Source organism: Mesocricetus auratus, unplaced genomic scaffold (genome assembly GCF_017639785.1).
Source record: "Mesocricetus auratus isolate SY011 unplaced genomic scaffold, BCM_Maur_2.0 Super-Scaffold_100007, whole genome shotgun sequence".
Taxonomy (NCBI): Eukaryota; Metazoa; Chordata; class Mammalia; order Rodentia; family Cricetidae; genus Mesocricetus; species Mesocricetus auratus.
The window spans coordinates 48,833,437-48,851,526 of record NW_024429191.1 but is presented as its reverse complement, the minus strand read 5'-3'; the positions used below and the strand labels follow the sequence as shown (position 1 = coordinate 48,851,526).

The 18,090-nt window shown below is 47.4% G+C and overlaps 2 protein-coding genes across 5 annotated transcripts; one reads left to right on the top strand and one right to left on the bottom strand.

Moving 5' to 3' along the window:
* Positions 1–64: 64 nt before the first annotated feature.
* On the top strand, positions 65–10,791 carry Elp5 (elongator acetyltransferase complex subunit 5). 2 transcript variants are annotated; one of them, XM_040748992.1, is made up of 8 exons: positions 65–349; positions 512–572; positions 661–741; positions 4,899–5,119; positions 7,607–7,788; positions 9,216–9,311; positions 9,822–9,922; positions 10,468–10,791. In XM_040748992.1, exons 1-8 carry the CDS (start codon positions 304–306, stop codon positions 10,580–10,582), a joined length of 903 nt encoding a protein of 300 aa, XP_040604926.1. In that variant the 5' UTR covers positions 65–303; the 3' UTR covers positions 10,583–10,791. The 2 variants fall into 2 exon arrangements, with proteins under 2 accessions (XP_040604926.1, XP_040604927.1); XM_040748993.1 differs by lacking the exon at positions 4,899–5,119 and having other exon boundaries at positions 71–349.
* A 588-nt stretch (positions 10,792–11,379) lies between these two features.
* Cldn7 (claudin 7) lies at positions 11,380–13,591 on the bottom strand. Of its 3 annotated transcripts, none has more exons than XM_013111566.3 (5): positions 13,367–13,591; positions 12,938–13,200; positions 11,995–12,159; positions 11,802–11,886; positions 11,380–11,714 (listed from the first exon to the last, which is right to left on the bottom strand). In XM_013111566.3, exons 2-5 carry the CDS (start codon positions 13,158–13,160, stop codon positions 11,552–11,554), a joined length of 636 nt encoding a protein of 211 aa, XP_012967020.1. In that variant the 5' UTR covers positions 13,161–13,200; positions 13,367–13,591; the 3' UTR covers positions 11,380–11,551. The 3 variants fall into 3 exon arrangements, with proteins under 3 accessions (XP_012967020.1, XP_012967019.1, XP_040604925.1); XM_013111565.3 differs by having other exon boundaries at positions 12,938–13,217; positions 13,367–13,590; XM_040748991.1 differs by having other exon boundaries at positions 12,938–13,217; positions 13,460–13,586.
* Positions 13,592–18,090: the final 4,499 nt, after the last annotated feature.

Genomic DNA, 18,090 nt, shown 5'->3' with positions numbered 1-18,090 from the left:
CGTCATGCAGTCCCAGGTTCGGCCCCTTTGGGGAGTGGGGCTCGTGCGACCCCGATCCCCATCCCACTGACAACTGTTCCAACGGCCCTCCTCGCCCTTGTCACCGTCCAAGAACAGACTGAGGATGTCATCTCTGGAGCGGCCCCTCCGAGTGACCCCCCTGAGAACACTGAGCATAAGAAAGAAAAGGAAAAAATAAACCCCCTCGTTCCAGACTTTGCGGACTTTTAATGGTGGAAGCCAACGTAAGTGCTCCGCCTCCTTGGCCATGACGACATCAGAAGGCGTCCGAAGGCGTCAGAGATGCTGGACTCGCTGTTGGCCTTCGGTGGCTTGGTGCTTCTTCGAGGTGAGGAATAGAGGCACGCGGGGCGAGCCTCGGACCTTGCCGGAGGGGAGGAAGTCTTGAGGACCCGCCAGAGATACCTGGCTGGGGGTGGAAGTCGCGGTGGGTTATGAAGTCGGAGACCTAAGGGCTCCGTCGGACTTTCTCCTGCTTGGCTCTCCGCAGATTCCGTGGAGTGCGAGGGGCGTAGTCTCCTAAAGGCTCTTATCAAGAAATCTGCACTTCGGTGAGTTATCCCGAGGCTTCCCCAGGTCCTTCCCGGGAAGGGAGCTGGTGTCCCACTCTTCAGCATATTTCCTTCATCTCTGCTTTAGTGGGGAGCAGATCCACGTTCTGGGCTGTGAAGTGAGTGAAGAAGAGTTTCGCGAAGGTTTTGGCTCTGATGTCAACAACCGGTAAGTATAAATTAGAACGAGTTTCATTCGGACCACAGTTGGCAAGCGGCGTCTTTTCAACGGGAGCACAGGCTCATCTCGAATTGTGTGGAAATGGGATTGTATGACTTGGAAAGGTAGAAATTACAAACAAGACTAGCAGGGTTCCGGAGACTTTGGTCCCAGCTGGCCAACTTGGCTGGAGACAAGGACTCAGCACTGATGGAAAGCAGCATCATGAGGCTATTGCCCACTAAACAAAGGAGCAGAAGACTGTAAAAATATTTTCCCGTACATAGCATTCTGGCTCAATGTTTGCAAGTTAATAAGAAACTGCAGCTTCTTCTGTAGGTAATGCCATCGTCTTCCATAAATGTCCTTGGAATTGTTTTCTTCTGGGCTTTATAAGGCTCAGGACTGTAGATGCTGGAATTGAATTGAAAACACAAGATAAAAGCATACTAACTCCAAAGTTAGTATGCTTTGAACAAAACTTTTTTCCTTCTTATTTTTTTTTCCTCAGAAAAGAACATTTGGTTATTTAAAAAAATATGTGGGAGGCTGGAGAAATGGCTCAGAGGTTAAGAGCACTGACTGCTCTTCCCTGGATCCTGAGTTCAATTCCCAGCAACCACATGGTGGCTCACAACCATCTGCAGTTCAATCTGGTGCCCTCTTCTGGCCTGTAGGCACAGCACTGTATATGTAATAAGTAGATAAATCTTTTTTTAAATGTGAAAAAAGAAAATATGATCTCATTATGAGGCCCAGGCTGCCTTGAAACTCACTGTGTAGTCCACAGTAGCCTCCAGCTCTCCTCAATCCTGTCCCACCCTCCAGTGCGCTATGATTATGTTACAGTCCACATGTAATTATAGTATGTCTTTAATAAAACAATGGTATAAGGCCACTGTGGTAGTACACACTGTAATTCCAGTGATCACAAGGCAGATACAGGCAGAGCTCTATGTGTTTGAAGCCATGCATAGTGTGTTCCAGGTCAGTCAGGTCTACATAGTGAGACCGTTTCTCTAAATAAATAATAAATGTAAAACAAATAAAATCTCATTTTAATAGGCACAAATAATTACAGAGTTCTTTAAATGATTGCTTCCTCAGGCTGCTTTTATGTGCCAAAAAAACCAAAATGACTTTAATTTTTTTTATTTTTATCTTATGTGTATGAGTGTTTTCTACATGTATATATGTGTACTATGGGCATGCCTTAGCACATGCAGAACTCAGAAGAGGGTGTTGGAGCCCCTGGAACTGTAGTTATACATTGTTTGAGCCACCATCAACTCAGGACCTTCATCAAAAGCAACAAGTGCTCTTTAACTAGTGAGCCATCTCTTCAGCCACCAAAACAAAATGATTTTCAAATGACTAACGTGTCTACAGTACTGAAGAGAATGGACTGTAATTCTAAAATTACAGTAACAAAGAGAATGATACAGCATGAAGACAGAAGTACCAAGCAAGCCTTTCATTCCATTTTCATCATGTGTAGAATCAAGTGAAGAGGTAGTGTTTTAGTGAAAATAATCTTTAGATTTCTAATTGGATAATGGTGGCTTCATTTTTTATTTTTTGAGATAGGAACTCACGCTGTAGACCAGGCTGGCTTCAAACTCAACGATCCACCTGCCTCTGCCTACTAAATATGGGATTAAAGATGTGCGCCACAAATAAATCACAAACAGGATGGACAAAACTCTGTGGTAAAACAGCATTCTTTTTTTATAATTTACTTATTTGTGTTTTGTGTATATTGTTATTTTGCCTGTATTTATGTTTGTGTGAGGGTGTTGGACCCTCTGAAACAGAAGTTAGAGACAGTTGTGTGCTGCTATGTGGTTGCTGGGAATTGAACCTGGGTCCTCTGGAAGAGCAGCTAGTGCTCTTAACTATCATCATCCCCCTAGAGCAGCATTCTTAAGGCCCTAATGTAAATGGACTGTTCTATCCCATCTGCCCAGTCCCAAATAACCACTCTGAGGCTTATGTTAATTGTAAATGCTCTGCCAGTAGCTCAGGCTTGTTACTAACTAGCTCTTACATTTTAAGTTAACACATATTCCTTATTTACACTCTGACATGTCATAGGTCATTCATCTCCTGCCCCATATCTTCAGGTAACTCCACCCTTCCTCATCCCATCATTCTCAGTTTGGCTTTCCCACCTAACTGTGTTCTGATCAGCTATTGACCAGTCAGCTTGTTTATTAAACCAATCACAGAGACATATATTCACACACTGTAAAGGAATATTACACAGCCCTCTAAGTTCAATCCACAGTGTCATCCAGATAGTCATGGTAGTGCACACCTTTAATACAGCACTTGAGAGGCAGAAACCAGCAGTTCTCTTGTGAGTTCAAGAACAGTCTACTCTACATAATGAGTTCCAGGCCAGCCAAGGCAGCATAGTACTGTCCTGTCTTAGAAAGTATAATAATAATAATAGTAGTAATTGTAATAAACCAGAGCTAGAGAGATGGCTCACCAATTAAGAGTGCCTACTGCCCTTGCAGAGTACCTGAGTTTGTTTCCCAACACCTACATAGGGTAGCTCACAACCACTTGCATTTCCAGCTCAAGGGCATGTGATGTCTTCTTCTGGCTTTCTTGGGCACCTGTACTCACTTGCACATGATCAAACACTCACATATATATGCATAACTAAAAGTAAGATAAAATCCTTTTTTTTTTTTCTCCTTGGTTTTTCAATACAAGGTTTCTCTGTATTGGAGGCTGTCCTGGAACTCACTCTGTTGACCAGGCTGGCCTGGAACTCACTCTGTTGACCAGGATGGCCTGGAACTCACAGAGATCCTCCTGCCTCTGCCTCCCGAGTTCTGGGATTAAAGGTGTGCGCCACCAACGCCTGGCCTGAGATAAAATCCTTTTTAAAAATTATAAATTTACGGGGCTGGAGAGATGACTCAATGGTTGAAAGCACTGCCTGCTCTTCCAGAGGTCCTGAGTTCAATTCTCAGCAACCACATGGTGGCTCACAAACATCTGTAATGAGATCTGGTGCCCTCTTCTGGCCTGCAGGGATACATGCAGAAAGAACACTATAATAATAAATCTTTTTTTTAATAAAAGCTTTAAAAATTGTAAATTTACAGTGCTGGAGAGATGGCTCAACAGTTAAGAGCACTGACTGCTCTTCCAGAGGCCCTGGGTTCAATTCCCAGCATCCACATGGCAACTCAAAACTGTAACTCCAGTTCCAGGGGATTCAACACCCTCACACATACATGCGGGCAAAACACCAGTGTACATAAAATAAAAATATAAATTATAAATTTGTTTTAGGAATTACAGACAGCTCAGTTGGTAAAGGAGTGTTTCCCTGGCATGCTCAAAGCTCTGGATTTGGTCCCTAGCACTACATAACCCTGTGTGCTGTCTGTGATCCCAGTACTTGGAAAGTTTAGACAGGCGGATCAGAAATTGAAGGACATCCTAGACCACATAGCAATTTTGAACCCTAGATTACATCAGGTTACCTGGAGCTGTGAGTTCGAGATCAGCCTGGTCTACAAGAGCTAGTTCCAGGACAGCCTCCAACACCACAGAGAAACCCTGTCTCAAAAACCAAAAAAAAAAAAAGGCCGGGCGATGGTGGCGCACGCCTTTAATCCCAGCACTTGGGAGGCAGAGGCAGGTGGATCTCTGTGAGTTCGAGGCCAGCCTGGTCTACAAGAGCTAGTTCCAGGACAGCCTCCAAAGCCACAGAGAAACCCTGTCTCGAAAAACCAAAAAAAAAAAAAAAAAAAAATCAAAAGGACTTTAAAGGGTAGAATTCCCAGTTATGTGACCAAAAGTCCAAAGTCAACCTTGGAACTTAGGTTATGAGACACCAAAGTCTGCTGTCAGTCACCAAATCCTTTCAGTAATTAGCTTTCTTTAAGATATTGATGAAAATTGTGGGGGGGGAGAGTTTGAAAATCAGGAAGAGCTGGGTGGTGGTGGCACACACCTGTAATCCCAGCACTCAGGAGGCAGAGGCAGGTGGATCTCTGTGAATTTGCGGCCAGCCTGGTCTACAGAGTGAGGTTAGGACAGCCAGGGCTACATAGAGAAACCCTGTCTAAAAAAAAAAAAAAAAAGCAAAAAATCAGGAAGAGGTTCAGGGTTGTAACAAGTCTTCTATCGTCCCTTTATAGCCTGGTTTACCATGACCTCTTTAAAGACCCTCTTAACTGGTTAAAACCTGGTGAAGCTGTCCCTGAAGGACCTCTAGGAACCTTGAGAGCTTTGTGCCGAAGGACAGATCCTGGCCCTGTCACCATTGCTCTCGACTCTCTCAGCTGGCTGTTGTTTCGTCTTCCCTGTGTTACGCTCTGTAAAACCCTACATGCTCTGAGCCAGCCAAATGTCTCCCCAGGTGAGTTTCCTCCTCTGTTATTAACCCTTACATAGCACATCTTGCCAAAGAGTGTCACTCCTTTTTTTTTTTCTTAAGATTTTATTTATTATTAAGTATACGCCAGAAGAGGGTACCACACCTTGTTACAGGTAGTTGTAAACCACCATGTCATTGCTGGGAATTGAACTCAGGACCTCTGGAAGAACAGCCAGTGCTTTTAACCTCTGAGCCATCTCTCCAGCCCAAGAATGTCACTCCTTTGCCACACCAAGAGGCCTCAGGGATCTCCAGTCCGATACTCTGCTATCTCCTTAACCTTTTGGGGAGAACTGGGGGGTGGAATGTTGGTTGTTGGAGATTTGTTGTTTAAGACTGTGTGTGTCTAGCTGGGCAAGGTTGAGCACACCTTTAATCCCAGTCCTGGACAAGGGGAGGGGGTAATAAGGATTTTTTGTTTTGTTTTGTTTTCAAGACAAGGTTTCTCTGTAGCTTTGAAGCCTTTCTGGAACTTGCTCTGTAGACCAGGCTGGCCTCGAACTCACAGAGATCCGCCTGCCTCTGCATCCCGAGTACTGGGATTAAAGGCCACCATGTGTAGCAACAGTTTCTTTATTATTATTATTAATTTTTAAAATCTTTAAGTATTGTTACATAGATACATATTCCTAAGTATGTAAATATAACCCGTTCATTTTGTATCATGTTACTTATATGTGTATGATTTGAAGGCTGACCGTTTGGTATTCTGTAACAGATTGGAGGGCTTTTCACTTGGGAAGACTGCTTCTCCCATTCTCAGTATTCCTTAGTTGCCTGTAGTTCTTCGTCTAGTGTTGAGGCCCTGTGGGATTTATTTCCCCTTCCGTGTTAGCCTGTCTGTTGGCGTCTTCCTTGTCTGGCTCTTGTTTAGGCCGCCATATTAGTGAGACTTAATAGGTATAGCTTCTGACATTGCTATATGAAAGAGATAGCTCTGCAGTTTAGTTCTCTTCCACAGGTCCTGAGTTCAATTCCCAGCCACCACATAGTGGCTCACAGCCATCTGTAATGAGATCTGGTGCCCTCTTCTGGTGTGCATGAAGACAGAGCACTCTATGTAAATACAGGAATAAATAAATCTTTCAAAAGAAAAAAAAGGAAATCTCAGAGCAAACTTCCTTTCCTTCTGGCTCTTACAGTCTTTCCAACCCTCTTCCAAGATGGTCCCTGAACCTTAGGTTGGGCTTTGGTCAGTTATGGTCTGTAATGATCTCAGTTCAGCTAGATCCCGGGGAGGACGTACAGGGCCTGGCTAGGCTGAGAGGCCAGATCAATACTGAGCTTCTGATTCCCTGCTTGCCTTTGCCTCCTAAGGCTAAGTGTAGGCCTGTGCCACCATGCACAGTGTATAAGCTACTAATCTAGAGTCTGGGGCTTCTTTTATGCCAGGCAGGAAGCTTAGTAGCTGAGCTACATCTCTAGCCCCTCATTCACTTATTTTACAAATATAAATATAGTGCAATGTCAGGTACAGTTTTAAATAATGAAACAATAAGGACTGCCCTTACAACTGGGTTATTGCCTTCTAGAAGCTTGTTCTCTTAAAAGATACAAAGAAATAAATGTGACTTGAAATGAAGCTTAACACCTTCTTCTGGCCTCTGAACACCCACACACATCAATAAAAATAAACCATTTTTTAAAAATTAGAGCTGGCTGTGGAAAGACACATACCTTTAATCTTAGCAGAGGCTAGCTGATTTCTTATGAGTTCGAGACCAGCCTGGTCTACCTAGCAAGTTCTAGGATAGGCTCTAAAACAATACAGAGAAATCCTGTCTCAAAAAACCAAAAAGACCAGCCTGCTCTATATATCTAGATCCATGCCAGCTAAGCCTTTCTAGTGAGACCTTGTCTCAGAAATGAATGAATAAATAAACAAATGAATAAATGAATGAATGAATGAAATGTGCCAGGTTGGGCCAGCAAGACAGCTTAGTGGGTAAAGATGCTTGCCACCAAGTCTGAGGACCTTTATTCAATGCCTGAGTCCCGCATGTTAGAAGAAAAGATTTCCAAAAGTTAACCTCTGATCTCCACAAGCATCTATGGCACATGCTAACCATGGTATAACATGTATGCATAAACATCCACAAAATGTAAAAAATGTGCCAAAGTGTTTGATACAGAATATCATGCTGTTAATATTACAGAAAGGAAGGCACTACCTAATACCCACATTGTACAAGCAGTTCAGTAATTGATGAGACTACAAAATTTGTGGGCACATGCTAAAAGTGTTCATGTCGTGCTGAAAGATAGAAGCAGTGGTCACCCATGAGATCTGGATTGGATAATTAAGGTGTGAGCTAGTAAAGACACAGAGCAGTATAGAGAGATTGTAAGACTGGCGGTCCATATGCTAGCATGGGACCTCTCCTTCCTTCTCTGCACTGTGTGCTCCAAGGCCTTCTCCTAAATGCTACCATGTGTCTTTCATGTTCTACATTTCTTGTCCTTATCCAGGTGCTAACTCCCTAGTAGAACAGGTACGTGTCCTGGGCTTGCTACATGAAGAGCTTCATGGCCCCGGCCCCATGGGAGCACTGAACACCCTTGCTCACACAGAGGTGACTGTGAGTGGTAAAATGGGCCAGACTGCAGCCTCCATCCTCTATCGAAGGCCCCAACAACGTGCAACTTACCAGGTCAGGAAAGATAAAAGAGAAGGCTGGAGATTAGGATCAGAGAAGGGCCAGTGTTTTAGTCAAGGTTTCTATTGCTGCTATGAAACTCCATGACCAAAAACAAGTCCAGGAGGAAAGGGTTTGTTTTTTTTTGTTTGACTCACACTATGTTGAAGGAAGCCAGGCCAGGAACTCAAAACAGCAAGAACCTGAGAGCAGGAGCCAATGAGGAGACCATGGAGGGCTGCTTACTGGCCTGCTCATTGTGTCTTGTTCAGCCTGCTTATAGCACCCAGGACTACCAGCCCACAAGGGACCCCACCACAGCAATCTGGGCCCTCTCCCATCAATCACTAATTAAGAAAATACCCTACAAGCTGGATCAGTCGAGGAATTTTCTCAATATCAAATTGACATAAACTAGCCAGGACAGGCACCTTGATGGGAAGATGTTCACTGTGGGGTGGAGGCAGGAGAATTGGGGGTTAAAGTACCTAGTAAGCTCAGGGACAGCCTGGTCTATGTGATACATGAGATTCTGTCTCGGGAGAAAGGAGAGCTTATCTAATTACTTCTGTGTTGTTGGTTTGTTTTGTTTTTATTTGAGGCAGGGTCTCACTGTGTAGCCCTGCCTAGCCTGGAACTTGATCATATTTATCTATCTATTTACTTATTCATTTGTTATTTATTTTTAAGGTTATGCTAACTTGGAACCTACAGAGACCCACCTGCCTCTCTCTGCCTCCCAAGTTCTGAGGTTAAAGACATGTACCACCATGCCTAGCTTCTTGTGTTTATATTTTGTGGTCCTTAAACATGCTCAGCACACACACTGCCATTGAGTTAGTTCTATTACCCATCCCTTCTCTGTGTTTTCTGTCACTTTCCTCATTCAGTCTTCACAGCTACCCTGTGAAGCAATTGTTTTATCATTGTTTTTTAGACTGGAAAACAAAATCCAGGGTTGTTAAAATTTAAGTCACTTGCCGGGTGTTGGTGGCGCACGCCTTTAATCCCAGCACTCGGGAGGCAGAGGCAGGCGGATCTCTGTGAGTTTGAGGCCAGCCTGGTCTACAAAGTGAGTTCCAGGACAGCCTCCAAAGCCACAGAGAAACCCTGTCTCGAAAAAACAAAAAACAAAAAAAAAAAATTTAAGTCACTTACCTAAGTAATAAACACCAAGTGAAATACATAGGATTTGAACTCAGGGTTGCACAACACAAGAGCTATAAACTAGCCAGACATGGTGGCGCACATCTTTTATCCCAGCACTTAGGAGGCAGAGGCAGGTGGATCTCTGAGTTTGAGGCTCACCTGGGCTACATAGTGAGTTCCAGGACAACCAGAACTAGAGAGATCCTGTCTCCAAAAAATAAGAGTCCATTAACTTAACCAATTAAGGATGCTGTCTTACACCAAATAAATGAGGGCATTTTTTTCTTCCCTAGACTTGGTGGTTCTCCGTTCTTCCTGACTTCAGCCTGGATCTTCATGAAAAGCTTCCCCTCTATTCTGAGCTACACCCAGATCCTCATACAATCCAGGTATCTAAAAGTGGCAGAGCCAGGTGTGAGCTTAAAGTCTGGCAAAAGATAAAATAAAACTAGAAATGTTAGCCAGGCGTTGGCTTCTGATGCCCTCACAAACATAGGTAGGCAAAATACCAGTGGGCATAAAAGTAAAAATTATAATGGGAAAGCCAGGCAATATTGGTACACACCTTTAATCCCAACACTTGGGAGACAGAGGCAGGTGGATCTCTGAATTCAAGGCCAGCCTGGTCTGTGGAGTCGTAGGACTAGCTCCAAAACTACAGAGAAACCTTGTCTGGAAAAAACAAAACTTTAAAAGGGGGGAAAATGCCAGACAGTAGAGGCAAGCAGAGCTCTGAGTTCAAGGCCAGACTGGTCCACAGAGCTAATTCTAGAACAGCCAGGGCTACACAGAGAAACCCTGTCCTGCAAAAATAAATAGATAAATACAAAAATCTAGAGATGCTGGGAGGTCTGGGGTTGAAAAGTAGAACTGATCGGCAGCAGCACTTGTACCTACAGGTGGATCCCACGACTGACTTGACCTTTAACCTTCACTTATCCGAGAAAGAAAGAGAAGCCAGAGACAGTCTCACTCTACCCTTCCAGTTCAGCTCTGAAAAGTAAGGCTGGGCTGGGATCTCAGCATCTGGGACCAGGAAGGTGGGGTGATGGCAGGTTATTGATTAACCTCAGATTTTATAGGGGCTGAAGTCCACCTCCAAAGACAGTCTAGGGAGTGGTTCCCTGCCCACCATATAGAATTCCTACAAGGATAGAGGGCCTTTCTGCACTCTCTCCAGTAAAGCTATGGGCCCTGGCTGAAGCAGACCAGATGGAGAGGTCGCCTTTTCTCCAGGCATCAGTGCCCAAACTGCAGTGTATATGGGTGTGGCAAGGACTGATTGACTAGGGCTCACGAGCTGCCTGTTGCTCTGTGCCGGGTGTGTGGGTGGGTGTAGAGCGTGACTCAAGAATCTCTGCCTTCCAGTGCTGAGGACTTGGGGTTTGTTAGAGCAGTCCCTACTCCAGGCCTAGTGGTACTTCAGCTCTGATTCCCCTTGGAACTTAGACCAAGAAAATGACACACATTGGATGGGTTACCTAAGTGAAACTATCCAGCCCTGCCTATCACCCACCCTCATCATGTCACTTCTTCCTTCCTTAGACAACAGGCTCTGCTGCGCCGTGGACCAGGCCAGACAACTAGCCACATCTTCTATGAACCAGATGCTTTTGATGACGTGGACCAAGAAGACCCAGATGATGATCTAGACATTTGACTGGACAGATGGGACAGGAAGACTATGCCTCAGAACTTTACCTGGTCCCTACCCTCCCTTTGTTGCTTTGTGTATGGAGGCCCTGTTCTGTGAACCGAGGAGTAACATCTAACTGGGGCAGAAAGTGTTGTGAAAGCATAATATATAGCCAGAGAATAAGGAACTTCCCTCTTCCCATGCCTATTTCTAATAAAATAGATACACATGAATATTAGTTGAAAAAGCTTGGTAACTGCTTAAAGAAAAGTATATGTTGTGGCTAGGGGCTGGTGAGATAACTCAGCAGGTAAAGGTAGTTGCCACAAGCCTGGTGACTTGAGTTCAATCCCTGGAACCCACAGAAAGGTAGGAGAGACCCAATTCCACAAAGCTGTCTCTGACCTACACTTGCACACCCATATAGCATTGAGCACACAGAATCGTGCTCAATGAGAAAAAGAGTTTGGGGGAGAATAGTTAAGAGTCTGAGTCTAGCCCGGCGTTGGTGGCGCACGCCTTTAATCCCTGCACTCAGGAGGCAGAGACAGGCGGATCACTGTGAGTTCGAGACCAGCCTGGTCTACCGAGTGAGGTCCAGGACAGGCTCCAAAACAATACAGAGAAACCCTGTCTCGAAAAACCAAAAAAAAAAAAAAAAAAAGAGCCTGAGTCTAGAGGCAAGTCATTAGGCCTAACAAAATAGGGACTAAAGGCCTAGAGGCACCACTGGCACTTTACTCTGTTCTGCTGCTGCCGTAGGCACTTCAGTGCCAACTCCTGCGTGAGGATCCAGGTGTGGAGAAAGGCCTGAAGTCACCTAATTTCCAAAACGTAATTTTATTATTGTACAAAAAGCACACCCTATGTTTTGTGGTCTTCTCCCAGTCCCTCCCTCCCCGCCCCCGCCCCCAGGACTGTACATGGTGTTCAGGGATGGAGTGACCAGGAGGCCTTTGTCCCACACCTTGCCCACAGGCCGAGCAACCCCGCTCAAACATACTCCTTGGCAGAATTCGACTTAGGGTAGGAGCGGGGTGCACGGTATACAGCTTTGCTTTCACTGCCAGGACAGGAGCAAGAGAGCAGGGCACCTCCCAGGAGGACCAAAGCAGACCCTGCCCAGCCAATAAAGATAGCAGGACCAAACTCATACCTGTGGAGAGAAAGGATTGGAGTCAAAACCCAGGCCTGATGTCCTCCCTGTCCCAAGTCCACAGATTGGTCTCTCTAGAAGACTTACTTAACATTCATGGGTGTCAAGGGGTTATAAAAGTCTGTGACAATCTGATGACCAATCCAGGAACATGCTACCAAGGCAGCAAGGCCTAGGAAGAGAAAGAAAGACTGTGCTATTGGGTGTCCAATCCAAGCCCTTGGCAATGCTCTTCTGGGTGGGAAAGTGCCCCTGATCCCACATGGGACCTGTGGCTCACCTGCCACGATGAAAACAATGCCTCCAGTCATGGCTATACGGGCCTTCTTCACTTTGTCATCGCCCCCACAGCTCGTACACTTCATGCCCATCGTGGCGACAAACATGGCCAGGAAGCCCAACACCAGGGACACCACCATTAGGGCTCGAGTGGCCTGCAGAGAAGCTGCAAAAGAGGCAGGGTTGGAAATGGTGTGTAGCCTTAGGATGGCGCCAGCCTAAGTGCTGCAGACCGCGCCCACTAACCCCTGGACCGCAGTGTGCCAGTTGGGCTCCACCGCCAGCCAGGGGCCCCCTCGGCCAAGACGGGCCTTGGGCAGACAGTTCCCGCCCCCATCCCGCCACCCCGGTCATCCAGCTCTCCGCCCCGCCCCGAGCTTCAGAACCCGCCCGGGGCGCCGAGGTTTCGATGAAACCGCGCCAGGTAGGGGGAAGGGAGGGAGAATGGGGGCGAAAGGGAAGTGCAGGTGGCGGCCAGGGCCCTCGTTTGAGCCACACCGGCCGGCGCGTGTCCTAGCTCTGCCCCCGCTATCGAGGCCACCGGGTTTGTGGCTTCAGCTAATCAGCCGATAAGATTAGAGGCCACAAGTGCGGTCCCACGTCTAACGAGGGCACGATTCTGCGGCCCTAGGCACCTCCGTCCTGATCCCCCTTTGTCACAGAGAAAGAAGCAGAAGACAGAAACCACTGACTGCCCGAGGGCGGGCGGGGGTGTCTCTCCCCAGGACTCCCCACATCAAGCCGGGCAGAGGGGCGTGGGCCCACGTGCGACTGCCGGATCCCAGGCCCTCTTCCCCCGGGTCCCACCGACTGGGCTCAAGGCGTCCACTTCCTCCTCCCTGGCAACCCCGGGCGCCAGGCCCTGCGGCCTCAGCCCTGCCCCACACCCAACCCCGCCACCTTGACTGCGGGCACGTCCGCCCCGTCGGTCCCAGCGGCCTTACCCGGCAGGGCGAGCACCGAGTCGTACGTTTTGCAGCTCATCATGCCGGTACTCTGCGTGACGCACTCCATCCAGAGCCCCTTGTACATGGCCTGGGCTGTGATGATGTTGTCGCCAGCATACGAGCTCATCTGCCACTGAGGAATGGCAGTGCTCGCAATCAGGCCCACCCAGCCAAGCATGGCCATTGAAAAGCCCAGCAGTTGCAGGCCCGAATTGGCCATTTCCGTCTCAGAAAAGATGGGACGCGCCGGGAGGGCGACCCTACAGTAAAACAGAATCTGGGAAGCAACACAAGAAAATTTGGATGGAGATTTATGTCACCCAGAGATGGGAAAAAGAAAAAGTTTTTTTTGGGGGGGCCGGTTAACTGCAAATCTTGTTAACCGAGGTAAACACAAATCGTCCCCTCCGGTGAAGCGACACTCACAGCAGAGGGAACCGGCTTCGCCCGAAGGACTGGTTCCAGACAAAAGGGGCCCCCGAAGGCCAGGCGGTTCCCTCCGGCGAGCTCAGAGACTACCTGAAGAAGTGGAGGGGCCGCTAGGGCGTGGCCCCCAGAAAGTATGCGGGCCCCCGGGCCCCAGGCTGCGGTGCACGGCAGAGAGCTGGGCGGTGAGCGGCAGGTGCGGGCGAACAGGTGCGGCGCACCTGAGTATATGTAGGGCGTCGGGGACGCGCTCCCGCAGGCAACGGGAGCGCGGGGGCTGGGGCGGGACCAGAGGGGCAGTCGAGGGTGACCTGACGTCACCGAAGGGACACTCACCTGAACCGGAAGTCTTGGCCCCCACCCCCTCCTTGTCCAGGTGAAGAGGAAGAAACCTGAGCGCGGTGTCACGCCCCTTCATTTGCCTGGCTCTAACTGCTGATGGGAAATAGGCGAAGGCTTCGCCCAAGTCCCTGGAGTCTCCCCTGAAGACTCCAGATTGCCCCTTCCTTTCTTTTCCAAACAGGTACGGAGCTAGTTCCTGTAGACGCCCCTGGAAGGGCTCCTTGCCTGCCTGGCTTGCCCTGCGGGTCTCGGCGCGTACTCTTTGTCTAGCCCTACTTTCGCCTCCTTTTTCTTCAGTTTCCTTCCATGGCCCCCCCAGTCTTCAGGAGCACTCGTCCATTATGGTGAAATCACCCGTGCTACCCCCTTCTAGGAATTTCTGCTCCAGAGACATGGTCGAGCAACCCTCCGCTTCACTGCTGAAGCCCTCCAGTTAGCCCTCTACGAGGCTTGGCTTTTCAACAGCCCCACAAGCCGGTCCCTGAAGCCCGTGCTTGGTAACAGGACTTACTACCTGAGCCCGGCAGTGCCTCCTCCAACATCAAGGCTCCTTCTTCCTAAAGGAAGAGAGCGCGGAAAGCCTTTCCTCCGCCGAGCGTGAGAAGTAGAGTAAAACCTGGGTCAGAGTCGCTGCCACACCCAACATTCCCCTCCCCAGGTGTCATTTCAAGTCTACCCTCCACTCTCACCTCCTCCCCCAGACACACGCTTCCCCTCCCCTCCTTCTGAGCTTCCAGGGTTGAGCGCCCTTTCACGCCACATCCCCAAGGTGGTCCTTGACACACCCCTAAAGAACCCTATCTCAACCTTACACTCCTACTTCCCAAAGTTTGACCCCATCCTTCTGCCCATCGTGTCTTCTAAGTTTCTCATTCCTCCCTTGGTATCTTTGCTTCCTTTAGTCTATGTTTGCACCCTGCAGACCCTAGAGGTCCAATGACACGATGTGCCTGTCACTGCCTCCCCTAGCCCCTTTCTCAGTTCTTTTGCCTCTCCTAGAACCCCCCTTACTCCTCTCAGACCTTCATACATCTTTCTTACTCTTGATATTGCTTATTTATTTGGGCACGGGTGGTGGGGGGCGGGGCATTATCCGGGTTCCTAGCAAGGTTTTCCCTGTGAAGCCCTGGCTGTCCTGAAACTCTGTAGACCAGGCTGGCCTTGAACTCACAGAGATCCGCCTGCCTCTGCCTCCCCAGTTCTGGGATTAAAGGCGAGCGCCACCGCCGCCCTGCTCTCTTGCAGTTTTTTAGTCAGCCCCTTCCCCTTCCCTGCCTGTCCTTCCCCTTACACACTTTCCTGTTAACCTTCTCTTCATTTATCCAATACAGGCTAATTAACCTGTTTTTGTATAAAATCCAGACCTTTGTGGACTCTCTTATTTGTGTCCATTTTTTATCTTTTGCTTTTTGTTTTGTGGGGTGGTTTAGTAGGTTGGTTAACTTTGAGACAGGATCTTACTATACAGACTAGGCTAGCCTGAACCTTACAAGAAAAACGCCTGGCTCTGCCTCTAGAATGCTGAGAGTACAGATGTGAACTTCTGTGAACAGCTGGAATTTTTTTAAAGGTTGTTTTCCTGATTGGATGTGGTTGGTGCATGCTAAAGGACAGTTGAAGCCAGCCTTCCAAGAGGAGAGTGGCTTCCAGCTCTGAAAGCTCGTGTTTCTCATTGTCCCCTTGTTTTTATACCCAGCAATCATTATCACAGCCACATGCCAAGATACTATCTACTACCTGGAGACTACAACTGGCCCCAAACCAGTATCCCTGCTTCTGCCCATCCTAAATTGACTCCCCAGAGTACTCTTTCTATATACTTAAACCTTGCCATTCTTTTTAAAACGGCACTCAGTGGGGGGCTTGGGAGATAGATCAGCAACTGAGAGAGTTTACTGTTCTTGCAGAGGACCAGAGTTCACTCTCCAACATCCACACAGTGACACTCAATCCTCTGTTACTCCAGTTCTAGGTGATTCATTGCCTCCTCCTCTTCCTCCTCTTCTTCTTCCTCCTCCTCTTCCTCTTCTCCATTTGTTTTTGAGACAGGGTTTCTCTGTATAGCCCTAGATTCCTGGAACTTGCTCTGTAGACCAGGTTGGCCTCAAACTCAAAGATCCGCCTGCCTCTGCCTCCCAAGTTCTGGAACTAAAGGCATGTGCCATCACTCCTGTCATCATCATCATCTTTTTTACTTTTTTGGTTTTTTGAGATAGGATCTCCCTTTGTAGCCCTGTTTGTCCTGAAACTTGCTATGTAAATTAGGCTGGCCTTGAACTCACAGAAATCCTCCTGCTTCTGCCAACTGAGTACTGGGATTAAAGGAGCTAGAGTTTGCAGGGCAGTGGTGGCATATACCTTTAGTCTTAGCACTCAGGAGGTAGAGGCAGATGGATCTCTGAGTTCTACAGTGAGTTCTAGGACAGCCAGGGCTACACAGAGAAACCCTGTATCAAGAAAAAAAAAAAAAAAACTGCCGCCAGGCGGTGGTGGCACATACCTTTAATCCCAGCACTCTGGAAGCAGAGACAGGAGGATCTCTGTGAGTTTGAGACCAGCCTGGTCTACAAGAGCGAGTTCCAGGACAGCCTCCAAAACAATACAGAGAAACCCTGTCTCAAAAGCCTCCCCCCCCCAAAAAAGGAGTGTGTCACTGTGCCCAGTTCCAGTGCCATACACATAAAAATATCTAAATATTAAAAAATATTAAAAACAAAATAAAAATCATTCAGTGGCAGTTTTTCTTTTTTTCTTTTTCTTTTTTTTTGTTTTTGTTTTTGTTTTGTTTTGTTTTTCAAGACAGGGTTTCTCTGTATTGTTTTGGATGCTGTCCTGGAACTCGCTCTTGTAGACCAGGCTGGCCTTGAGCTCACAGAGATCCGCCTGCCTCTGCCTCCTGAGTGCTGGGATGAAAGGCGTGCTCCACCAACGCCCGGACAGTTTTTCTTTTTCTCTCTTGTCGTGAGAGTTCACATAAGTGCGCTTGTCACTGAGCGACACCCAAGCGGCGCTCTCGACTCTGACACATCTGCCTCGTCCCTCAGCTATGTTGGCCTTCTCTCGGTCCCCAAAACATACCAAGCATGTTCTACCCACTGAAGCAGCTTTCTGTTCTCTGTGCTTGAGTGCTCCAATCCGTTCACTCTGCCCACCTTCCTCTACCGGCTAACACATTCATCCTTCAGCATTTGGCTGAACTCTCTTCAAGGAAGCCTGGCCTGACTACCCCACCCACGCTGAGTCAGGTCATCTGCTCAGGGCTCTCTCTCATGGTTACCTGTACTTCCCTGTCAAGGCTCTTATCATAGTCTGAAACTGTTTTCGTGTGCTTAGGGGTTGAGTTTCAATTTCTAGACGTGTCTAGATTTTTATTACCAATACATGAATCCTGAAGAAAAATTCATCCACTGCCCCACATGTATTTTCCAAATGCCTATGAACGTATTGGGCACTGTAATTAACCCTGAGGATACACTGGCAGACAAGACAGATAAGGACGAGCTGCTCATCTGGCTTATTTTCTAGAAGGAGGAAGCAGGGCAATAAAGACATAAAATTCTGCTTGTTTTGAAGGCAATGATACAAGGTAATGTATAAGGTTGGGTCCAATCTCGAGTGAGATCAGGGAGGCTTTTCTGAGCCAGTGGCTGTTAATAATGAGTCAGTCATGAGGGAACCATGCTCTAGGCAGAGAAAGAACAAGAGCGAAGGCCCATGTCGATTGCTCTCTGGAGCTTAGTCACTGATTTGAAGTAGGATTGTGTCTGTTTTGTTTTATTTAGGTTGCATTTTTGTTGTTGGGTTTTTGTTTTGTGTGTGTGTGTGTTTGTGTGTGTTTGTTTGTTTGTTTGTTTGAGACAAGATCTTGTTTCATGGGCCAGGGCAGCCTGGACTTCATGACCCTTCTGCTTCCAAGTGTTGGAATTACAGGCATGAACCACCGTGCCTGGCTTTTTTTGGTGTTTTTTGAGACAGGATCTTACTATGCATGCCTGGCAGGCCAGGAACTCACAATAATTTATAATAGCACTCTTGCTCTTCCCTTTCTGGTGCTAGGATTAGAGACTCAAGCCACCAGGCAAGGAGAGATTTCCTTGTGTTGGCAATGTCAATACTCGGAGCTAGAAAGTTTTTGCTACTGTAGGTAGTATAGTACATTTAACAGCACCCTGAGATCTGCTGATGTTAGTAGAGAGGAAATGTCACCAGACCCCTCTGCCACACCTCAATATGGCACTAAACTGGGAGTGGTGGCTCACACGTTTTTTGTTTAATCTTGGGAGGCAGAGGTACCAACTGTGGAGCATTCCAGCTTTCCATCCATTTGAGTTCTTGCAGTCAGTGTTTTTTTTTTTTCAAATATACTAGAGGGAGGGAAGAAA